Below are 25,763 nucleotides of genomic sequence, written 5' to 3'. Positions count from 1 at the left end.
AGACCCTGAATTTCTTTAGAACCAGATTCTACATATGTCAGAATCACCACCAGTTTTAATGTTTCCATAGTAGAACATAGATCCAAGAAATAAAAACTGCTTTTCTCTTTGCTCCCACCTAGTTGTATTCAATGGGCTTCATAATTTCTGGTAATTGTATTCCTTGGCTGATTGAGGACAAATTTCTTCCCCCTACTCTATACCCTGCCTTTCTTATCCTAGCTTTCTTATTCACTTCTCTGTCCTTCATTCTATCAAAACATACTCTCTGATGCTTCTTGACTCTTGAGTATACATGTCTAACAATTGATTAACCCTGTAGGGAGCACTTGAGTCTTAACATGTTTGACATTTGGGCTAACATAATTGTCACAGACAGAATATTTTTGTGCCTTCAAAATCATATGTTGATGCCCTAACCCTGAAGTAATGGTATCTGCAGATGCCACCTTTGAGAGGAAATTTGGGTTAGATGAGATCACAAGGGCGGGGCCCTCATGATGAGATTAGTGCCCTTAATGGAAGAGATACCAGGAGTTTGCTGCTTGTAGGCACTCCTTCTATCATTCCCTCCCTCTACCATTTGAGGGCACAGCATGAAGGCTGCCATCTACAAAGAAGAAAGAGACTTTTCACCAGAAACCAAATCAGCCAGCACCTTAGTCAGGGACATTCCAGCCTCTGAAACTGAGAAAATAAATTTTTGTTGTTTGAGCCACCCAGGCAATGATATTTTGTTATGGCAGCCCAAGCTAAAACAATGACGAAGCTTCTATAAATTTAGGTACAGAAATACGAAAGACATTGTGGAATTAACTGATGATCCTTAGCCTTAATAAAATTATACTACCAATTACTTCTTCCCAGCCAAAACATGAGCCTTGCCCTGGCTCCCCGCTCAGCTTGACCTTGTCCTCCATTAACCCCCTTTCCCTATTTGTTTGTATAAATGCCTTATAATTCAGAATGTGATTAAGTTAATTGTTTCAAAAATGCATTATATATTTCATGTGTGCATGCTCTGGCTTTTATGTGTGAAATAAAATACCAAGAGGTCATACTAATTAATGTTGTCTTTTATACTTGAAGTTAGGGCTACTTGAATTCATTATGCAAACTTATGCCAAATAGTGCATAAATGAACATTGTTCATTTCAACAAATGCAAAATCTTCTAGCAACCACTCCACAAGTATATTCTTCTATCTGTAAAAACTTCTAAAGTACATATGCACTAAAATAAAATCTGGTTTTTAAAATACATATTCTACCACAATGATAAGCAGAGTCTGGGAAGACCAAGCTTATGTACCCCATACATGGGTTTCAATTGCCAAAGACTTTAAAAATCAAAGCTTTCAAAAGCTATTACATTGAAATTGCTTAGAGGTTTCACAGAAACGTTGAACAATGTTTTTGCAAAGAGTTGGAGGTATGATGCAACAGACAACCAAATAATTTCCTCAAGTGAGTGAACTGTTTGATTGAAGAAAAACAAGAGGCCCTTGTGGACCAGCTCGGATGTGAAGCCCCCCCCCCAGGGGTCTCTGGGGGCAGACCCCACTCTGGGACAGCAGCTGTAAGGGCGTGCTGGAGTGGGGTTGAGGCCAGTGCCTTCACGATGGGAGGGGCTCCCAGATAAATAAAAAATCTAGATTTTGTGAATTCCCAGATACAAAACTCTTTGCTGCTGGCACTCAGCCTGGCTCTGAGCCTGAGCCTGGTGGTCCAGAGAAGGGGCAGTGAGAGGTGAAGTAGGGTGGCTGGAACTGTTTGGGTTCTTGTATGAGTGAATATGCCCCCCTCTGAAATAGCACCTGTGGCAGAACAGGACAGACCTTTTCTATGCACATACTCAAGGGGTGGGATCCAACCCATTTTATAGTTAAAGACACACAATCTTCAGTCATATTACATGGGTTTCTGCTGTAGACATATGAAACAATAAGACACATTTAGGCCTGGGTGAAATACATCTGGTTGAACAGGAAAATGATTATATTGACTATATGATCTGAAGAAAGAAAAAAGGAAAAGGGAAGAGGGGGAAGAAGAAAAGAGAGAAGGAGAGGAGAGAGGCCAAGCTGGAGAGAAAAGAGGAGGTGAAAATAATTTGCATGAATATAAATGACCCAGTTTATTGTCTTATTTCATCTTTACCCCAATCCTATGAGGTATCATTCTTCCTACTTTTAAAACAAGGAAATGGAACCTCAGAAAGATTAGGTAACATGACCTCATGATTCCACTCCAGGTTTCTTTCACTCAAGACTCCAAATGCTAAACTATTCCTACTTCCCATCAAATGTGGGCCGTGCAGCGGAAGACATCTCTCCTAGCTTTCAACACTGGGCTCAGAGAAGTGAAACCAGGAACCAGACAGGCTGACCAAGGAGTGCGGATGGAATCCCAAGTCCCCTAGTTAAAGCTACACAAAAACTGGGGGAAGACGTGATCAGCGGATCCAGAGCTATGGTGAAGAATTCCGGGCAATGGAGCAGGACCGGGGAACTCAGAAACTATGAGTCAGGCCAAAAGTATTTTCATAAACGCACTTTGTGGGAATGGAAGCACATTTAAAGAAATGCAATAGGCCAAGTTCAAGAGTTTGATAAGACTGTGAATCAAGCATATCAAAGCTGTTGACAGGCTTGTCACAACCTTGCCTTTAATTTAGGGGTCATAGAAGTAAACTGACTGGTGCTCTACTTTACAAAGAAATGCAACTATAAAGTTGTGAGCAGGATGTTAATCATTATAGGGACAGCAGAAATAACAGGAGTACATCAAACTTCAATCAGAATTGTTTTTGGAAAAATCACATGACTTCTTGTGCTATTATAATCTTTGCATTAAAATTTCCAGCACCGAACTGAAGAGCTGATTAACAAGTTCATGCGAACAGAAAAGCTGCACTCTCACCAGAGACAAGTTCATTACAATAGATGTATAAAATATTCAAAAGAGTTTTTCCTATATTTTTAATAGTGTTATTAAACATTAATTTCAAATATCGTTAACATTCGACATTATGAATTTAGTAGTTTTTGCTATAATAGGTATTTTCATAGCTCATTTTAATGTTTAATTATCCTTGGTTAACATCGACATTCAGGAAAGTTAGAGTTACAGATACTTTTGATTACTCAATGAGCTTATCTTGCCCTCGATTCTTTTGCAATATAGTATGTGAAAAGTTTATGTAAAGAGAATAATCATGGTACTAGTAAAAGAAAGAAAGAAACAATGGAAGGAAGGAAGGAAGGAAGGAAGGAAGGAAGGAAGGAAGGAAGGAAGGAAGGAAGGAAGGAAGGAAAAACAAGCCCAAAATGGAGTCACTTGTGCTAATCCCCATGTTGGCAAACCAAGACCGAATACCTAACCTAATTGCAGTTTCAGTCTCTCCCAGGAATGTAACCTTCAACCAGTCAATCTGAAATTATCTGGTCTACACTAGTGAGGTAATCTGCTAGATAGATCCCTGCCCAAATTTCCCTAAAGGAAGGTGACTGGTGACCTTGCCTGAAACAATTTGCTCGTGGATAATAACTCCCTTGCCTCACCCTCCTTCTGACTATAAAAAGCCTTCCATTCTGTATAGCTTTTCAGAGTTCCTATTTGCTACACAGGATGCTGCTTAATTCACGAATTGTTAAATAAAGCCACTTAGATCTTCAAACTTACTCAGCTGAATTTCGTTTTTTTTTAACAGTACTACCTGTCTGGGTTCTAGTAAAGATGAAATAAGTCAGTGCCAGTAAAGCACATAACATCTGCAAATCCATCCTATATTCACCCCTCTAAGTCTCGTTAAATGAGTTCATTTTCCCTAATGCTATTATAAACATGTACTGGTCATTCACGAAGCCTCAAACCAATTTCAGTAGACCAAATGTGGAGACTCTTACAGCAGATAATGGGTCGCACCCATTTCTAAAGGCTGGAGCTAAACCAAAGCCTGTAATAAAAGACTCGACCAAACCTACAAGGAGAGGAACCACAGCTGGCTGCTTTAGGACACAGCAAAGACGAAGGGCCAAGGCAAGAGGAGCTACCTTTGACACCAAATCCACATGGAACTGTTAACAGGATTTAGAAGAGAGAAAAACGCACAGCAACTAATTCTATCCCTGCAAGACACCGTGATGTGTGTTCAGCAAGGTGTTACTATGGAAAGAAAGGGCCGAAAGCTCAGCATTAACAAAAGAAGAAGACAGGATTTAATTTGTGACATGTGAGCAATTACAGTGCAATTTCTGTTAAAAGAGAATTGTAGCTAAATGGGGCTGTTTACCTGTTCAAGTCACAAACAGAACTGTCTTCAAAGGGGTCGTTAAAAGAAGGTATGAGACCTTAAAGAAAAGTTCCTCAGAACTTCAGGGTTTGCAAAGATTGGGTTTTAAGCTCTAAAATAAATGTAAAATTACAAGAGTTGCAGAGACTCTGCTGAGGCTAAATAAAAAGGCTGTCACTTTCTTAAAAAAAACAATAAATATAATCACAGAGTAAGAATTCATGAAATAGGAAAGTACCTGAATCAATAAGGTAAACCATCAAAAATATAGATGATTTCAGAATGAATGCATTTATGCTAATATTCAGAGATATATTTTTAAAACCTTGACATTTCCTTCAGCATTAATTTTAGATTTATTGACATAATCGATTCAGTTTGTGTCAAGTACTGGTTTTTTCATCAATCTATATGCAGTCTTATGAAACCAATAGTCTGAAGAAGAAATTGGTGCCTAGAAAATAACATAAGAGGAAAGTGAGGTAATCTCTGGTTTGGCAACGATATTTTAGATACAACACTAAAAGCGTGGTCCGTGAAAGGCAAAAAAATTAGCAAGTTAGACTGCATTAAATTTAAACTTCTGCTCTGTGAAATACACTGTTAAGAAAATGAAAAGACAACAGACTGGGGGAAAAAAATCTTTGTAAAACGCATGTGACATAGACTGGTGTTGAAAATCTACAAAGAATCTGAAAACTGAAAAATAAGAGAGTCAGTTAAAAAGTGGGCCAAGAGATCTAGGCATCTCACCAAAGGAGATGTCAGGTGGCTGGTAACATCATATGTCATCAAGGAATTGCAAATTAAACCAACAGGCCACCTATTAGAACAGCTCAAACTGAAAAACCTGACAACATCAAGTGCTGGGGAAAATGTGGGGGAGCAGGAGCTCTTGTTCATTGCTGGTGGGAATGCAAAAGGCTACCTCCTCTTTGGAAAACAGCTTGTCAGTCTCTTCCGAAAGTAAAACAAAACAAAAAGGAACAAAACGAAACAAACAAGAAAATCTCTTACCACATCATCCAGCAATTGCACTCTTGGCATCCACCCAGAGTTGAAACCTGTGCCCCACAAAAATTTGCATGTGAAAGTTTACAGCATATTCACTCATAATTGTCAAAACTTGAAAGTAATCAAGCTGCCCTTCAACAGGTGAGTGGATAAACAATCTGCTCATCGTGCAAGGTTAGTCAGCAATAAAGAGAACCAAGTTTTCAAGCCACGAAAGACAATGGAAGAACCATAAAATGCATATTGCTAAGTGAAAGAAGCCAGTCTGGTGTGGCCAAGTACCGCTTGATTCCAACTCCATGGCATTCTGGAAAAGGCAGAATTATGGAGACAGTAAAAGAATCAGTGGTTGCCAGGGGTTACAGAAAAGACATGAATTAACAGGTGGAGCCCAAGGAGTACTTAGGGTAGTAAAACTATTCTGTGTGATACTGTCACATTGAATGCTAGTCCATAGGTCTGTGAAAACCTATACAATGGTAGAATACAATTGTAAATCCAAATGTAAAGTATGGCTTTAGTTCATAATAATGTATTGTATTGGTTCATCAAGTGTAACAAATGTACAACACTAATACCATGTTAGTGTTGGTGGCATTAATCACAGGGGAAGATGTTAGTCACAGGGGAAACTGAGGTGCGGGAGCAGTTTGAGAAGATATAAGGAACTCTCTGTACTTTCCACTTCAATTTTCTGTATACCCAAAACTGCTCTAAAAATAAACTTTATTAATTAAAAAATAAAAAAGCAAGAGAAATGAAACTGTTCTGATTTTCATATAGACACTTTGCTGATATCAGAGAATACGGACAAATGCAAAGATAAGTGTTACCTATTTTCTTAGCCATTGTGTTAGCACCTTCAGAAAGTCAACAGAATAATGGAACAAGGGGATAGAAATCAAGTCAAGAGGGGGAGGCAGGGGACAAGTAGAACTTTTTTTGCTTCACCTCATCATTAGTTCCAAACGTGTCTGAGTCTCAAAAAACTAAAATTCCAACCCGATGGCTGCTGAGGATTAAACAGAATGAGCTGGCAGTATTTCAATCCTAATTTCCCTTCTGTGTGCCACAACCCACAGTATAACAGCCTGTCATCAGTACCTGCCCACTGCTCACCTGGAACCCGCAGGGGGAACTGATGGGCACATTAGCATTCAAAAGAAAATGTCAACACCCTAAGAACTTTGTACCTCTCCCCTCACCATGGCATGCCTGGGGTCCGTCAGAGGTTTCACGACCTCTGGTTCTTGTCATTGAAAATGACCCCAGAGCTCTAACTCCATGGCCTGAGGAAAACCTAGTTCTTTCTAAAGTTAACTCAAAATGTCACCCGTAAGATAAAAGTAGCTGCATGGTGTTCATTGCACTCTCTGTGAAGACAATACTTTGAAGGCATGTTTTCCAGAAACTAGAAGGTTCTTTACAAATCTTGGTTTCAAGCTACACATCAAATTCTCCTTTTTATCTTGATAATATACTACCTGAGAAGGCAATCCAAGGGACATGCAACTCACTTTTTTTCCCCCTAATCCTCTTAAATGCTTCGGCACTTGCAATCTTAAATAATAACTCCTGGTGTTCATTTTCACTTAATTGTGCAAATGTGTATCATATGTACAGGGAATCAAGCCAAACTTTTTCAGGCATACAAGTCACCTACTTAATCATTCAGCACAAGTTTAAGAATTTTCTGCTTGTGCAGGGGACATCTCGTCTAGGAGTGAGGCATGTGACGCTGAGAAAGACACAGTACCTGCCTTCAAGGTGTCACAGACTGCAAAGCGGGGAGTGACACAGAATCACCCTACTGATTATGTGACGGGAATCCTGACAGCTGAGAACCAGCATGTTCCGAAGCCAGGGGAGCGGCGCCTTTCCCAGAGCAGGGCAGACTCCCATGAGGGGCTACATTGCAAGTGAACAAAAGAAGGCAGTTTGACAAGAAAGACGATAGTTTTTCAGACACTGGGAATTCTCTCGGTCTTACACCATCCTCAGACACTAAGAAATCAAGGCATGAAAAGAAGCAAAGGTTGAGAACTTAGGAAGATAGGGAGTTGCAGGATCAAAGAGAATGAGCCAGGCCAGAGAGTTTATTTATTTTTTTAAGGCTAATGAGCCGAGATGGCTAAAGAGTTTTTGACAGAAAATAAAGGTTTTAGATTTACACTGAGCAAGGAGGCCTCTATGTTCCCCTGGGCTTCACTAAACTGTAGGCAGGTTTCTCCCCTTTCTATAGGCCCCTTCTTTACAAAGAAGACTTTAAATTATAAATCATTTCTCTGCCCGCTTTGAGATGTAACTCTTCTCTTGCCAGTTCTCCCAACCCAGGAAAATCTCTCTCAAGCACCTGGGACCCATCCCTTTGAAATGTAATCATTTGAGGAAGGTGGTGCTCCTAGATTCTGGTCTCCAGGGATGGCTAGGAACCTAATTGTTGCTGACTGATGACAATTAGCCAACACCGATAACCTACCTGCATTGACTAATGTCCCCATGAATGTCCTTTACATTTTTTTCTACCAGCTCATTCCAATGCTAAAAAAATCTCCCACCCATTTGTATAACACGGTTGGGATCACTTTCTCCTGCCTATTGCAAGAGCCTTGAAAGTTTTCCTTGACTGTTAAATTGCCAGTGTGATTCTTCTATGACAACATTTTAGGCAAACTGTTGGCAGAGATGTGGATGACACATTGATGATAAAAGACAAGCTGAGTGGCAGGAAGGTTAGTAAATGACATGAGTAACAGTGAAGTCTGCAATAAAGTGAGAGTAAAGCTAAGAAAGGAGAGACTTATCTGAGAGATAAGAAGTCAAAGAATCAGGTCTATGATCAGTTGGACAGCGAGAAGGAAAAGGTACGTGGGTGACTCAAAGGTGTTGAGAGTTACAATCTTTTTCTAACTTGCTAATACCACCATGAACTGAGGCCAGGTGAGCTAGAGAGAGTATAGAAAAACAAAGAAGAAGGAGGAGGAGGAGAAGGAAGGAGAGAGATCAAGCAAGGGAAAGAGAGGGAGTGACAGGTTACGAAAATAATGTAAAAGTACGTGGCCCTTGTAACAATGGATGGCAAAGACCACTTACAAATGCCTCAAAGACCGTTGATAACTCCTAAAACATCAGAAAGGGGTTTCTGCATTGGGATGTTGGAACGCTGTTGCAGGCAGAGTTGGGGAAGACTATTGTCAATCCTGGAGAACCAAGAAGAGCAGAGGGAAGAAGGAAGAGGAAAGGGGCAGACGTTCCCCAGACAGCCACGCAGCAGGAACTCAGAATTAGTTCCAGAGCCTTTTGTTTTGTTTTCCTCTTTCTAATCATCGGCATACAGACAGGAGAAGCAGAGAAGCAGAAGTGAGGAAGAAAACTCCAGGAAAAAAAAAAAAACCATGTTAACGCAGCCTTCTGAACAAATTGAAAGGAGTCAGATGGAGAATGCAACACAATCATGGCTGATATGGTTAAAATTGCACGAGTTTTTTCCTACTTCTAATCGATTCATGCATTACTGGTGATAAACCAGAGGCAAGTATGGGCAAAGGCCCCATACTCTCTTCTAATAAATAACAGAAACCAAAGGTCCAGGTCAAACAATTCTATGATATGTCAACATTGTCAACATCTTCCAAATTAATATGAAAAGGGATTCCTAACAATGAAGAAAATCTTTATTTTTTGAAAATGTTATTCTCACCTGAGAATATGTTTACTGATTTGAGAGAGAGAAGAGGGGATGAGGGTGAGAGAGAAGCAGAGAGAGAGAGAGAGAAACATGAATCAGTTGCCACCTCTACATGCCTTGACCAGGGTTAGAACCCCCAACCTAGGAATGTGCCCTGACCAGGAATCAAACCTGCAATCTTTTGGTGTATGGGATGACGCTCCAACCAACTGAGCTACCCAGCCAGGGCCAAATTTCTCTTTTTGATGGACCAGCTTCCATTCCAATGTGGATTTCTAATGTCACATATAATGAAATTCTAGTACAACAAAATGACTTCTAAAATCCTTTGGAGTTCATTCCCAGTGTTAAATGTGACAGAAGCTTTTGACTATGAGGTTCTAGAGTGTACTTGACAATGGTTGTCAGTAAACAGTATCATTTTTTCCAAGTACATTTATCAGGAAGGTAATTTTTACATAATCCTAGATACAGGGCAGAACCACCACCGAAAACTTACTGCCATTTCTCTAGGTATTTGGTGGGGGAGAGAGCAACAAATACATGTCTGTGACACTGGACTCTTGGCTACGTGGCCTGGCCAGCCAAACATTCAATAAAGGTGAAAGTCAAATGAAACAGTAAGCGACTAAAAGCAAAGATTTGTGACTGTACCCAAAGCTTAGCTCATGCTCAAAAGGATGGTTAGAGACACTGGTTCAAACCTCTTGCGTGAATTTAAAACTGTGCTGTCCATCATATTCACGGTGATGGGCAAGGTCACCAAGAGTGAGATGCTGGGGACACATTAGTCATGCAGCTCTGACTTTCTGAGTTGATTGGATACATGCTGAGAATTAATGACAGGAAGATTTCGTAAAATCTGCTGAAGAAGCCTAGGTCTCTTTCTGGAAACAAAAGGAGTAAACAAATGATGCATAGACAGCTGCCCCAGAGTGATGGGGACATGGCGGGTTTAAGCAAACACCTCCCTAGCATCTGACAACCTAGCAAACACTCGAATTCTGCTTATCAATGATTCTAGGAGAGAGGTGGCGACTCGGTATCTCAGGAAACCCACTAAGTGTTAAGAAAGATTGCTCTCTGCCAGGATCAACTATGAAAGGCCTGCAGCTTATACCCAAGAAACTAGCACCTAAAACTATGCTTCTGAGTCAATCTGCAAAGAGATGATTTTCAGTGCTTGGGTCTGTTTTCTATCCTTGGGTCTATTCAGTTTAATATCATTACCAGTAAGTGGAGAGAATGTATAGAAATGTCCATCTTGTTGAGGATCTGTCGTGATCTCTGACCACAGTGTTAGACTGGAAAGATCCTGAAATTTAGATCACTTTGCATTTTAGGGTTCCAACTGTGATTGCCCATATTCTGGAGAATGTTTGGTGTGACAAATAGTCCATGCCAAAGAGAACTTTTAAGAAAAGGTCAGCGTTCACATTTAAGGTTTTATGTTACTTAGCTAATTCTGACACATCTGAAGAAAGTAATGAACGTATACTCCAATTTCCTGAATGTAGAATAGTAGGGAGACTGGGCCAAAACATACAGAGAGAAAGTTGGAGGCTAGTGATCACGGGAGTCTAAGCCCCAGGACCTAGAACAGTGCTGGGCACACGGTAGGTGCTCAATAAATAATCATGAATGAAGTAAATGAAAGGACTCAGGGATGTTGGTGTGAGTGGGCCTCTTTTCTGGCCTTAAACTATCAGGTGCTGGTTTACACAGACAAGATGGTTTATGGCACCAAAGTGACCTACACAGATCCATGACAGCACTAAGACACTTGTCCCCTCAGCCACTGGCTGTGCTGGCTCTGCTGGTAGCTCACAGCTTTCCTCTCTGGAAACGAAGCTTCCCCACTCAGGGTGTTCTCCCTCCCAAGAGACAGCTCACCCTGCATCCAATATGCCTTGTCTCACCTGGGGAACTCTAACCAGCCATCCCAGATCCAATCGGCCCTGGGGGTATCCCCTGTTGCATCACAGCTCGGCTCCTCCCTCTGCCCAATCCCAGGCTCCTCCCTCTTCACAGCTGTTGCCTCCTGTTGGAGAATGCCCAATAGACCTCCTACAGGTAGAACTCCAAAGTGCCAGAGTCTGTTTCCCAGGAAACCCAACCAATAACAAGAACTATGATCCCAAATTCTTTTGAAAAACACATTTCTACAGGTGCAGAGCTAAATCTTTACAGAAAATAAGGATGAGTTACTAGAAAGTGTTCTGGATTAAGAGAAAGAATATGTACATTCTTATAAATCCCGTCACAGCTATAGGACCCTGTGTGTGACTGTGACCATCTAAGTGTTCCTGTGACACAGCATGCGGATGGCGCATAAAAAAGCCTTCTCTGACCTGGAAGTACTATGCAAACACCCGTTTTAATTATTGATTAAATATGACATCATGACGCTGCAGTGGCTGACCCCACCCACTCCCATATGAGCGCGATGAATCAAAATGTAACACTTTCATACAGGCGCTTAGGAGAAAGTCTTTAAAGAGAAACCTAACTACTCTGTGATTGATATCCCAGGGTTGTCAGCCTGGGAAGGTCACAACAGAATGGACGAGGCTGGTATATCATCCATGAGAATTGGTTGTGTGTGTGTGTGTGTGTGTGTGTGTGTGTGCGTACGCACATAGAATAAACTAATGAAAAGGAACAATTTTCGGAAGAGACTTAAAGATATCCCTATAATTGAGAGTTCTCATTACGAAGGACACATTTTAACAATCAAATGTTCTAATTCCATGATCAACACTTCAGGCTCACATCCTTGTCTGAGACCTAACATTAGCAGCTAACAGAGCAGAACTCTGAAAGCACTTCTTATTTTCTTATAAGCAAAGCATGACTTTGGATCAGAAACAGAATTAGATGACACAGAAATTTATATTAAATATAAGATCACCTTTCTGCCTACTACTCCCCTGGCGTTCAAACCCTTGAAGTTAAATGACAGAAAGTGCATTTGTTTATAAGTCAAGACCCCCAGGAGCTGGGGATGCTATGTGCTCAGGAAAGCTAATGAGTTTGATTCCCATCTACGGTGCTGCTCCGCAGTTCTTTATATATGGCCACTCACTCTCTGGCTCTTAAATTGACTTCCAAACATTCTCCTCTTTTCTCGAACACCAATACCCACCCTTTTTACTGTTTCTTTTTATTTCACTGAGTAATCAGAATGGAACCTCTGCTCCTTGCTAGTTCCAAGTCCTCCTACCTACCACCTCTGTACCTCCTCCTTTGCCTCCCCTCCCTGTACTCTGGAGCCCCTGCCCCACCTTCCACTGGGCACAGATACCACCTCCACCTGCTCAAGGGCATCATTCCTGTCTCCTGAACCAAGTTCTCCCTGCAAGTGGATTGGTCCCACAAGCATATACACATCAGAACCATAGCTACAACATCTTACAAATTAGAAAAAACTCCCCCTTTGATTCCACATTTCCTTTCAGCCACCAGCCCATTTCTCTCTTTTCCTTTACAGGTTAACACCTGAAAGGAGCAATCTTCCTCTGCTTCCATTTGCTCGTGAACCTACTCTATTCCTCCTCACCCTTTTCACCATACAGCCTCTTGTGAGGTTACTAATAATCATCCTCTACCCAGATCTGATTACTCATTCTTAGCACGCGTCTTACTTCACCTCTCTGGAGCATTTGACATGATTGTCACCCGTTTTATGAAATATTTTTCCTCTCTTGGCTTCCAACCAACAAGCTCTTGTGTTTTATTTTTCTGTCTCACTGCATGCTTCCTCTCGGCCTCCCTTGGGCCCCTACAGCTCCCCTCCCTCTGCTCACTGCGTCATCGAGGCCAAGTGAGACAGGAGGCATCCTCAGTTCACCTTTTCTCTGACAGAGTCCAACCAACCCATCATCTGATCCTGCCCGAATTAACTCCAAAATAGATCCAGAATCCATCTGTTTCTCCCCAACGCTGCCACTTCTGCCAACTCCCTCAACTTCTTTCCCTTAGAATATCATATTAGCCTTGTAACTGGTGCTCCTATTTCCAGCTTTGCCCCCCAGCCACCAATTCTCCACTCAGCATCTAGAATGATTCAGAATAAATGAAAGCAGGTTATTACACACCTTTCCAAATAATTCTAGTATCTTCTCATCTTACTCAGAATAAAAATCCTAAGCCCCTCCATGGTCTACAAGCCCAGTCCATGTGATGGTCATTTCCTACAAGTTCAAAATCATTTCCACCTCTACTGCAGCCAACCAGGTTCCAGCCACATGAACGTCCTTGTTCCCTCTATCTGGGACACTCTTCTCCCAGAAATCCATGTGTGCGTTCCTTCTCTACTGTTAGGTCTCTACTTACATGTCATCTCTTCAGAAAGTCCCTCCCTGAGAGCCTTATCAAAGCTAGAACTCTTTGTCACTCTTCTCCTTTATTTCCTCGGCAATACTTACTGTTATGGTACGTTATTTATTTGTCTTTCTGTCCCACTGGCAAATAAGCTGTATGAGTGCAGGCACTTTTCAGCCCCAGCCCATCACTTAAAATACTAACAGAAATATGGTAAATGGTCAATAAATATCTGTTGTACTTATGAATTGATGACTTATTGGAGGGTGGAGGGAGATCCAAAGACAGAAAGTTGTTTAAAAAAATTGGAGTAAATTAAGACAAAGTCAGTTTAAAGACAAAAAGGCACTTGAAATGGAGTGAAACATTTTAAAACAAATGTACTATTAAAGGTATTATATGTAAGAAAATAAGAACCACTCCCTGGAGGAAATAGAGAACATAGTGATTAAATAAGTATGCAGGATGCCAGGCCCTTGGACAGCTAGCTCCCTTAAGTTTTCTGTGCTTCCATTGTTTAATACATAAAATGAGATAAGAATGCTACCTATCACACAGAGATGCTGGGAGAATTAAATTACATGATATGTATAGAAAGGTTAAAACATTTCCTAGCTCGCAGCAATAGTACAATATGTGTTAACTATTCTTACTACATTTATTATCACATTAAAAAATAAATCTGATACACACACATATATATAACAGACAAAAGATATATGCACATACACAGACAAAAGATAGAGAACAGTACCAGAAACCAATCATAAAACTCTGGGTAAATGTCACCTCGTGAAAATAGGAATAAACATAAACACACTCACACAGGGATGGACAGTGCCCTTCAGAGGACAGACTGACATCATTTAACTGAGATTTCAGAACGGCAGGACACCGACCTCTGCCACACAGAGGCCTCATCTCTGCTGAACAGCATGGTTGTCAACTTGTTAAATGAGGGGGAAAGATTCAATTTTAGTTGAAGCAATTGATAGAAAAAAATCAGTGTCTCAAGCAAACTCACGAAGCAAAATGCACTCACACGATTTGCCAATGCTTTTTCTCATGACAATGAGTGATGCTGAAGTTTTAGGAACTTTACTAAGGAAACATGTCTTGAAAAAATTCAAAATCCTCTGTGATTTCTACAGGGCTAAGGATGTTGTAACACAGTATGTTCTTTGGAAAAACGTAATTTAACCACTGCATTAAGCAGATAAGGCAATGAAGCCCGGAGAGGGCAAATGAATTGCTCAAGGTCATACAACTCGCTGGAGATTAGATTAGCTTTTCTCATTCTGGCGTAGACACCCCACCCCCTCCTTCTGTTATTTACAACAGATGACATTTGCTAGGAAAATAGGTACATAGTGTTTCCATAGCTCTATCACAGTCCTCGTCTCATGATAAAAATGTCCCAGCTAATTGGACTGCTTCTGTTCAAGGGGTTTTGTGTTTTGTTGACCACTGTTTGCTCAGAGTAAGCACTCAATAAATATGTACTGAATAAGTGATATTGTTTTCAGCCTTCAATGCCTAACATTGAGTGTGATGCAGATACATAGCTTTTGAAAGCATGGATGCATGAAAAAATGAATAGCTCCAACATGCTGGCACAGTTATAAAATTCCATTGAGGTCCAGTACAAAACTGGAACCAATGGAAAATCCAGTGATCCACCTGCCCCCAGAGTGAAGATGGGTTTGCCTTAGTGACTCACTCACAAAGAATAGCACAGGGCGAGAAAAGTCATAATGTTACAATGGAGAAACCTAGCAAATGCAACTTCAACCCCGAGTTCAGGCCGCCGCCGCTGGGCTGCCCTGTGGCTGGTGGGTCACCCTCCCCTCCACAGTGTTCTTCCCAGGAGCCCACAGCTCCAGTCTAAGAGTAAAATAACAGAGAAAGCCAGATTAGGGGACAGTCTACAGGATATCTGGCCAGTAAAACCATCAAGGTCATAGAAAAGAAAGAGGGCAAAAGGAAAGACTGAGCGACTGTCACAGAGCAGAGAGGACCGGGGAGACGTGCCAACCCAATGCAGTGTGATGTCCTGGATTGGATGCTGGAACACAGAGTCCAGAGTTCAGTTAATAGTAATAAAGCAGTATCAGTCTCACTGACAAAGATAACATCCATGGTAATACAAAATGCTGAACAGTTCTACTCTGTCCCTCACTGGCTGAGGGACAGAATACTCCGAAACAAAAAGGCCTTTTTTTAAAAAAAAAACTTGGTGATGGACACCAGATGATGCAATTATGAGACGGCATTAAAATTTAAGAAAGGAAATTTGCAGATATCTGGTCAAATCACCAAATATGAGCATTCAGTGTGTACATGAATAGGTTTAAACACCTTGCATTAGAGCCGTCTCCTCTACTAGTAAAAGTAAATTGAATGATCGATTATACTTCTCCCCACAATCTTTCTGTGGTATCACCAGTGTTTCCAATTCTATTCTGAAATGTGAGAAAGTGACCTGGCAGGCGGCGGTGTGTGCACTCTGAAGCGAGAGATGTGTGTAGGGGAGGTCAGCTGCTCTGACCCTGGGTTTCAGACCTGAGATTAAGGGCCAGGGGGATGGAACGTGTCTTTAGCCATAGCGGCCACAACAATCCTGGCTGCTATTTCTGGAGAGCATGCTAATAGGCCGGGTTTTGCACCAGGGGTTTCAAACACAAGATTATGTGTAACCCTCAGCACTCTATGAGGCTGCAATTATATTCTCATTTTAGAGATGAGGTCTTTGGTCCTCAGAGAAGTTACCTTGTCAAGGTTGTAACTGAGATTCAAGCACAAACATTTCTGACTCTTCTACTAAGTGGCTCAACAAAAGACAGAGAAATTCCATTACAGTATCATTAGTCTTTATCAGAGAATAATCTGCTGAGATTATATATTATATTTTATATATTATATATTATACATTATATAAATATCCAGATAATATCCATTATACTGAGCCAGTGTACACAAAAGGACTAATGAACATTATATTTGTTATACAACAAATATTAGTCCCCTCCTACCTTTATAGGCTACATCTGTTTTCAATTAGTTCTAAACTGGTTTTTGCTTTTGTGTTTTAAGCCCTAGTCTTGCATGAATTATCACAGCAATTCACAAGTGCAGAGTAAGCTAATGCCAGAAGTAAAATTTAGACAGTATTATGGAATAGAGTTAAATCTTGGCCAGTAACAAGTTATTATTCTAGATATAAAAATATATGTCATATAGCAATGAAAGTCTTTTCAAGTGAGAAATATAACAGATTTTCAAAACTGACTATCTTTTATCTAGACGACGTCAGGGAAAGGGAAGAATTCCCACTGCCCTAAACTTGTTCAGTTCCTACAGCTGGACTAACAGTAAAATAATAAAAGTGATACAAGGGCTGGATTAACAGGAGAAGAAACTAACTGAACACGTACGCATGGGCGGTTATAATATGGTAGTCGAATCACAAAACGAGGCTCATGGAAACGACTGAATCAGACACCTTTTTATACTTTTGGACCAAGAATACATTTGTGAAGAACCGGCAGGCAACCAAGTCCATGTGCGTCAGGAAGAAGTTTCAGCGGGTTGGGTACTGATTGGTGAAGGACCCAAGCAAAGTCTGGGCTTGGGCAGTAAATCGATGAGGAGGCCCTGCGATGTGTTTGTGCAGACTCTGTGGCCCTGGGTTCTTTAAATCCAATAGGAAGAGAGCTATCTCCCTCTGACTCCCAAGGGAAGTCCTTTCGCATGGGTGATTTCTCTCATACTTTTCAGGGGACAGAGGGGTCACTGTTTTCCTTACACTGGCTATTTCTTAAGTAATTTTAATTGTACAGAAAATAAGTAGCATAGATGGTAGGTAGAAAATAGATAGGGGGGAGGGCAAGAATAGTATGGGAAATATAGAATCTAAAGAACTTGAGACACGTGGTCATAAACTAAAGGGGGAAATGGTGGGGGAGGGGTGTGCAGGATAGAGGGGAATGAAGGGGAGAAATAGAACAACTGTAATGGCATAATTAATAAAATATATTTAAAAAAAAGAAAATAATCAACATGCTATTGTCGGGATACTTTGAGGCAGTCTGTCTTGGGCCCCAACAACAAAATGATTCTGTGTTTGATTATGGACCCCTTTATATACTTTATTCAGATTATTAGAGTGAGTCTCTGCTGTCATTATCATAAATGTACTCTAAGATTCTTTTTCTAACATGGCCACTTTCTCTCTATGTTCTACTTCTTAAGGTGAATAGCGTTTCCTCTCTTGGACTTTATAACCATTAATTTAAGGATTAATAATTCATTAATCCAGTGACTAAGACTAATTGTTTTAAGCAAGTCTAAAATTTACCAGCAAGAGCTGAGGGAGGGACTGGCAAAGACTAACCTTTCTGTGCTATTATTTTAGGGTGAATGCCCCCCACCCCGTGAGCTAGGGCTACATGAAAGGGGAAATGCAGTGGAATAGAACAGTCATTCCACTTATTGGCTAAAAGAAGCAAGGTAATTAAAGGGGCTGCCATCCTGTAATTACCACGGGGTCCTGCCACACAGACGGAAGCAGGGCTCTGTTAGCAACAAACATTCGATCTGTAATGTAATAAAAATGATGATGCAGACCCATGCGCCAGATTCTATTAAACAGTGATGGCAAACAGTTCACGGTGTCTGGATGAATCACTCGGTGCCTAGCAGCACGAAAGGGAGCTAATTTTTTAAACCCAGCAATGCAGTCCTGCTCTGGTTTCGACCTTGAATGTTGACAATAAGTAAATGACCTAAGAGGATTCACCCCTTTTTTCCTTCTAGGATGCAGGTCAACACATTCCTAGAATCCCTTTTAGCTAGACGTAGCCTATGAATTTCACTTAATTCATGCTTCTAAAATAATACCTATTCTGTATGAATACCTCATTCACACAGCTACACATACCTTAATTATACACAGAAGGTATAAGTAAGATACACGTACCTTCTGGCATGGATATCACCTATGGACTTGAACTGGTTTTTGCCTTTATACCCAACTTGACCTCTGCCAGCCCTCCCATGAATCTGTGCTTAGTTGCAAGTCGAAGCTGAGCACAAGATGAAGCTGAGTAAAAGAGGGTAAGAAACAAGTAGTAACCCCAAAGGACAAACTTTCCTGGGCAACCACAGGTGAGAGGCATCCCCCCACACATCAAAAGCAGGATGGCTGAGTTGGCCACCTTCACTTCTAATTAAAAGAAGTGTTCTTTAAACCCAGGTATTTAGAATGAGTTAATTCCTTGACTCCCTCTTTGAGTGTTTCTTTGTTCTTTTGGGTCTGCTGAACTTGTTGGATTTACCTATATTTTGTGGTGTATAATGCACACCCACATTTTAGTGCTGCCCGTGTATAACGTGCATCATTGTATTTGAGCAAAAGGTGTGCATTACACACAGAAAAGTGGCATTTTTATACCAATTCACCTCTCCCAATTTGATATAGGAAGTTTCCTCGCACAGAAGTTTCATTAGGTAAGATGTGGTGAGTAAAGCACCCACCCAGAAACGTCTTCTTCTTGTAAAAACTCAAATCACAACTATGTCTGGCAATGATGGCCAGATATTGCCTAGAAAAGACAGAGCAGATCACTCTAGTCCACAGATAAGGCAAAAAGTCCAACTGTTTCCCCACTCCCAAATGACTTTCTTCAGAGTGGATGGTAAGGTTCAGAGTAGTACTCACTGGAGAAGTACTCACTTCTCATTTTTAATTTTTCAAAAATTGTAATCTTATTTGTTTAGAAGTTTGAGTCCATTGAGAACATAAAACCCTATTCTTTACCATCTGCAAGCTCTGAAAGTCTCATTTACATTGTAGCTACACCTCCTGCTGCAAACATATGTGCCCGTCATGTTTTGCATTAAATCAGATTTTGTGCTAGTCTGTCACATACAATCTCATTTACATGAGAAAATGTAACCTGTCATGTATAGAAGAGAGGAACGCAGAAGTTCAGGGAATTCCTCCTCCTCCACCTCCAACTTTCCTGCCCAAGGAAATGGGACGGAAGGACAGAATGATGGAGTCTGAAGAGAAACTAGCTAAGGAAGCTGATGCAGCAGAGAGAAGTGAGAAGGCAGTAATTTCACACAGAATTCTCTGGTTGGGGACTGGTCTACCATGGAAATGGGTCCTTGGGCATTGCCCCTCTGGGTCTAAAGTCCCTGCATCCACCCCTGAGAGTGTCCCTGGAGTCCAGGATTTTCATCCACCAAACCTGACTCCAGGCCACAGGTTCAGGAGTCAGGGCTTAAAAATCATTATCACAAGCATGCTTCCCCATCTCCACCTTTACCTGGTTCAACTATGAGCATCTTCTATAACTCTAGGAAGGTTCACACTTGGAGGCAGCTTGGGGATCTGGCTCATAGATCCCAGGTTCTGTGCTCGATTCCTTTCTTTCCATTGGCCTCCCTGCCTGTGCCCTCACACACTGGCGCTGATCTTCTCTGACTTCACTGCCATTGACTGTTGGCGCCCATCCTTCTGGGGGAGCCCAGGTCCCTAACGTTGAATACACTTGTGGTCTGATCTTTTGGTCTGCTTTACCCAGTTTTCACAGGACATAGAAAGGGACCAAAAATAGTGACTGGAACCTAAAAAGTGCCTGGTAAATACTGAAGGGTAGATGCGGTGAACAAAAATTTAGTTCTCTATGTAAAGAAGTATATAAAAAATATGAACGTGGAGAAACAGTTCATATGTTGACTCAATGTAAGATTTCAAAAACAATGGCACATCATCAGTGAATAACCTTATCATGACATTGAGCATCAGGGGGCCTTTCTTTCATGTCATATATCACATAACAGCTAGAAGCATGAGACATATCTTCATGGATAACTCTGTTGCACCTTCATGGAGAATGAGGACACTATTTGGTAATGCCAGCTTCCAGGGAGACACTTGTGCTGTCACAAGAGTTTCCTGGGTGTTACTCTACCCTGTGGCGTGACCAACATTCTGCATTCTCATTTTAGGTAAAGCTGAGACTAAAGAGTGGTCCATAAACCAAGAGGTCCTAACGTGGCATCTTGAGCAGAATGATTTTATTTCATTTTCCAGTTCCATTTTCTTTAGCCTACATATCATCACTTGGGGTTCACATGTTACTTCCTTTCCCTTCCTATCCCTCCCCATGGCTTTCGGACACAAGCTGAATCTATCCACCAAACCAAGGAGGATCAAGAAGCTGGGAAAAGGCAGATCCCGTAAAATGAATGAGGCCCTTCCACTTACACGCTTCCCGGAGTTTCTCTTTGTCATAGTGGAACCCTTCATAGTCTTGCAAACTGATTTTGTTCACACGGATCCTCAGGCGGTCTGGGACAGACTGGGGGCTGCAAAACAAGAACCGCACATCAGACAAAAAGGCCGGAGTGGAACCGGGAGTCACAGGCACCTGGAGGGACTAAGGGCGATGTCCTGTCTTCACGCTTTAGAAGAAAACATTCACATTCAAACCAGCATGGTGGGGCCTTTACCAGACTCCAGAAATTATCTGGAGAACATGCCTCCAGAAGCCTCGAGTTTCTGAAATTTAGGTGAAGAACATGGAGAGAAGCAGGAAAAGCATCTGGAGACCACTCATAAGATATTTGCTATTAACTTAGTCAAAAGCCTAATAAGATCATGTGATTGGTTCCATGATAAATTACACACAGCAACTCTGAAACAGTGAGCAGTAGCATAGAGTGGCAAAGAAATGCTCTGGGCAAACACACGGTAACAGCCAAACATGGCAACTGGACCCTCAGAAGAGACAAGGAAACTATGGAGACCAAGCCAGGGGTCCTGCGGGTGCAGGGCTGACACCGAAATAGCTCTAGACACCTGGCTAGTCTCTGAGAGCCCCTCCCCATCAAACATGTCGCAGTCAACGCACCTGTGACAGCGACGCTGAGCAAAATAAAGAAAAAGACGGGAAATACGTGCACTGTACTTCCTTTAGGAAGGGAATGAAGTACGTATTTCATTTTAAAAGAACCCAATCCTTACCAGTTCAGAATATTAAACAATAAAAGAGGCAGCACCAAGCTTTCTGAAGCATCCTGTTTATCTTCACAAAGTCTTTACCTGGACTCCTCAGATGTTCTTACGGGGCATTTTCCAAATAGTTTAATTAAGAGTATTAGTTGAGTAAAACAATTTGTTCTTCATCATCATCACTATGGAACAGTATATTACTAATATAACACAATCCCCACGTGTCCTTAAACATTATTTTATACTTAGATTTCATTGGTCAGAAAATGTTCTGAAATAGAGGGTTGGTTTTCCTTTCTTATATTATGGGATAAAAGTCACCATTGACTAAAGTAGAAAGAATGGCATTACTCTTTAGTTTATTTCAATAAAGGAAGGGAGGGAGGTAGGAAGAGAGGGGGGAGGAAAGAAGGTAAGAGAGAAGGAAAGAAAGAAGGGGAGGAGGATGGATACAAGAAAAGTGATCCTTTAGAAACACTGTCAGAATACTGTCACTTCCACCTCATTACACACCCACCCACACACACATCTCATTTCATTGCAACTCTGGAAGGGGTAGAGAAAAAAATAGTGCAATCTAATTCTCTTGTCTAAGCCACATGTACGGCAAAGTATAGTTAACTCCCTCCATATAGACTCTCACTCTACTCACCGCCCCCTCTGAAAAACCACACAGACATCCATGTGGAGATATATGTGTACATCCATGCACAGTTCTCTCCCCCCAAAACGCACACACACAGGTTTAGATAGAAGTGCATAAATTCTAGAGAGAGATGGAGGACTGGTAAAAATGTCTGAGGTTTACTGACTTAAAAATTAAGCCAACACTGAACCATAAGAATGGTGCTTCTGAGGGAACATTAAGAAGCCAGATTCAGTAGTCAAAGCGTGTTTGCTGGGTGTCCACTCTGTGCCGGTCACTGTACTGGACACTGGCAGGCAATGACAAATGAAACGGACATGAGTGCTTAGGTTGTGATGGAAGGTATGGTTTGACAGCATGTTTGTAGATCAGGAGAATAAGCTTTAAATACCATGCATACCCGCACCATCATTTACAGATAGAGAAACTGAGGTTCAGAGAGAGAGTGATTTTATGGTCACATAGCTAGTAAGAGGCAGAACTGCGAATAGAGCCTTGGACTCGTCCCTCAGTGGTTTCGTGTTCCTTATGTGGTCCGATGCCAAGGGTTTGCCGTGGGTTTGACAGCAGAGCCAGGGAGCCTGGACTAACAGTCAGGTGGTCTCAGCACGGTGCTCAGAGCCTTTTCTTCATCAATACTCAGTAAACATGGTGGCTGAGTGAATGGTGATGTGTTTACACAGAAGAACGCTTGGCAAACATGAGTGAGTGTGCAGGTCCATGTTCACCAAGGGAAAGGTAGGAGAATAACAGACTGTTACGTGAAAAGCATTGTGGGGAATTACACATGGCATCATCTTCACATAAACGGTGGAACCTTGGAGTTTGTACATGTAGAGAAATGTCTGGAGAAAAATGTGTGAGCAGCTGGTCCCAAGTGGTTATCCCCACATGCTAGGATTTGGGGATTGTTTTTACATTGAGTATCATTGTTTTTAGAAAAAATAATATAATTATTGTAAAAGTATGTCAATATGTAAATGAATGATGATATCTCAGGACAAGAGTAGAAATAAGAACTATAACAGAGTGTTTTGTACTAAATGTGAGTAGATAGGAAAGACTTTCAGAGATTAACAAGTGATCTTACAATGTTCGTACCAAATGCTTATCCAGAAATAAAGAGGGGTCTGACCTTTTTATTTCCAAGTTGACCCCAGTGACCTGCATAGACTGTAATTGGTAACTATTTTCCTGCAAACATTGCAGATTAGAGGGAAGCTGTACTCTGTAAGGGGAGACAGGGGAGGGCAGAGGTGAAAGAGGGCTGTCTATACAACACTGGAGATAACAGCAGATTTTCCGGCAGAGAGCTCCAGGCTTCTCCAGTGGGCTGGAGTTACCAAGACTAAGACCTGGTTACGGCAGTAGCAACAGATGGGGAAATAGGATTCGGGGACTGACTGCAGACCAGTCACTGCACCCCTCCTCCGGGGGGCTCCTCCTGGGCTCACAAGTGTGCATTGCCTTTATCAAATCCATCAGCACCTGCGTCCATCTACCTTCCCACCTCTCATCCGGACCCGCCAATTCCAGTCGCAGACTGCTGCCTCTTGAACCAATCTCCTTGGCTTACAGAACACCAGGGACACACAGCAGGAACTTTCATTTGAATAGAACTTTCAGTTACCACATGAATTCACATGTTATCTCATTTCGTCTCCGGAACGACCAGCTAAGCCAGACAGAAGAAAACAGGGACTCTCCCTAGCTCTCTGTCACTCTCTCCCATCCACCTTCCTACACATTCACAGTCTTGCACTCAGCTTCTGCTTCTGCCAACAGCGTATCTGCCTTTCCTACCAGCAGCAGCTCGCTTCAACCCAGTTTTCTGATTGGGGTTCCTCACATTTGGTCTGCTATCAAATGTCACCATAGGTGAGGCCCATCAGCGAATTTTAGGGCACTCAGTCATGGAGTCTGTGATGGAAAACCCCAGTGTAAACAGCAGTGAACTGAGGCAGCTCAGACTCCTGCTCGGACTGCCTGGATTTGAAGGGAAGTGCTCCTACTTCTGCTTAAGCAGGAAACTCTGTGCTTCCGTTTCCTCATGGGGAAAAAAACAATAGCAGTATTCATCTCACAGGGCTATTGTAAGAATTGAAGAGCCAATACAGTTGACGTGGTTAGAAAACTGTTTGGCATATTGTAAGTGCTCAGTAGATGTGAACTATTACCAGTCTAATTATTATTCTGAAGATTCTGCTCTGGGAGAAGGTTCCGCCTAATCAGCCGCAGCATCTGTAATGCCAAGTATTAGGAGAGGTTTAAGGCATAAACAGGAGTCCCCTAGACCCTTGTGACGGGCTGCTGGGCCTCCCCTGGCAGAATACTGTCCGGCCTGGCTGGTGTCACGATTCTCTGTGACACGAGAGAAGATTCTTCTGGGTCTTCTCCCACCTGGTCTTTCATGGGGCAACAGGTAACATGAAAATAACTAGAACTTGGGAGAGAAAGTACACAGAGACGAAATGAAAGCCAAGTAATTCAGTCGTGTTCCTTTATGTCAAAATATATTAGTGTCCCATTAATGGCTGATTGTAGTAGAGGATGACAAAGGTGCTTCATGGAGTCTGGGGAACAGCACTGCCATTAGCTTTCTAAAATTAAATTTGCCAAGGGAGTTAGTGGAGCATAGAGGAGACTAATAACCTGGGTGAAAATACACCTGCCTCTGTGCCAACATCTAGCACAAGCTGCTCCAATCCCGACTGGAGTTCTGGGTTAGGGGTTCTGAACCTGACATCGGGGGACTTCTCAAGAGTCCCGAGGGAACTCAGCAATCTTTGAACTACCTTTGAAATTGGGCAATGACCTTAACAGTATGTAAACCACTTCAGGACTGCCTGGTCTTCGATTAAATAACAGGGAACCAGAAACATCTACCAATGTATCCTTTCATCAGCTAGCAAGCTGTGCCTTATTTAAAAATAATTATACTCAATGGCTTCCTTCAGCAACTTCCTAGAAATTGCTACAATTTACCCTGGGACATTTTCAAACTGCCACTGACAATAAGCTACCCCAAAATGCACCCAAGTGAGCCTCTTTACATTGAATGATAAAATCAAATTAGATCAAGCCTTCTGAATAGGGGTTTAAAGTGGATTTTAGATGCCTGCTGCATTCAGACAAAACTAATATTCCGTTGCCTTCTTCCCAGAATGGAGACCCATGCCTCAGGAATGTAAAATAAATTGAAAAGGAGTTTGTGAATTTGGAACCAAGGATATAAAGCTACATCACGGGAGCCATGGTCAATCATGGGCTCCCACTCCCAGTGTGGTTTTCTAGAGAAAGTACCTTTACAGGTTAATTCATTTTTGACAGAAGTGGAATCTGTTCTTGGCCTCTTCAGAATCCATCTGTGATGTGGCTGATATGTCATAGCTTTTACAAATGATCTGAGACACCCGGCCCCTGCAATCTCCAACAAGATGACAGAGTTAAAGCATCAGAGGGTTCAGAGAGATCTTAGATGTTACCTGATTCAATATTTGCTCTCCATCTGATTCTATATTCCTGTAGGACTGCATCTTCCAACAGCTGCTGGGTCGCTGCTTAATTCCTGTCCAGGAGTGAGGTACCCTGTTCTTTATTTAAACTGCCCTAAGCATTTGCAAATTCTTCCTAATGACTCTAACTTGCTCTGTCTCCACAGTTTCTGTTTACTAGTCTTTCTTCTACTATTTGGGTTAAAATTGGGTTTAAACCACTGAGACAATCAGCCCACAGGCACCAATGACAAAAGAATATAAAGTTTAAGCACCGGGAAT

The 25,763-nt window shown here is 41.7% G+C and overlaps 1 protein-coding gene across 1 annotated transcript in view; it reads right to left on the bottom strand.

Moving 5' to 3' along the window:
• The window catches only part of DGKI (diacylglycerol kinase iota), a 309,526-nt gene that overhangs the window by 90,118 nt on the left and 193,645 nt on the right, over window positions 1-25,763 (bottom strand). The window contains exon 22 of the mRNA XM_053657112.1: window positions 20,595-20,695. Within this exon, the coding sequence (XP_053513087.1) occupies window positions 20,595-20,695 (101 nt within the window). The remainder of the gene's footprint in view (window positions 1-20,594; window positions 20,696-25,763) is intronic.

The sequence above is a fragment of the Artibeus jamaicensis genome, unplaced genomic scaffold (genome assembly GCF_021234435.1).
Source record: "Artibeus jamaicensis isolate MK-2021 breed Jamaican fruit bat unplaced genomic scaffold, CSHL_Jam_final scaffold_3307, whole genome shotgun sequence".
Lineage (NCBI taxonomy): Eukaryota > Metazoa > Chordata > Mammalia > Chiroptera > Phyllostomidae > Artibeus > Artibeus jamaicensis.
The sequence above is the reverse complement of the archived record's forward strand: the minus strand, read 5'-3'. Positions and strand labels throughout refer to the sequence as shown.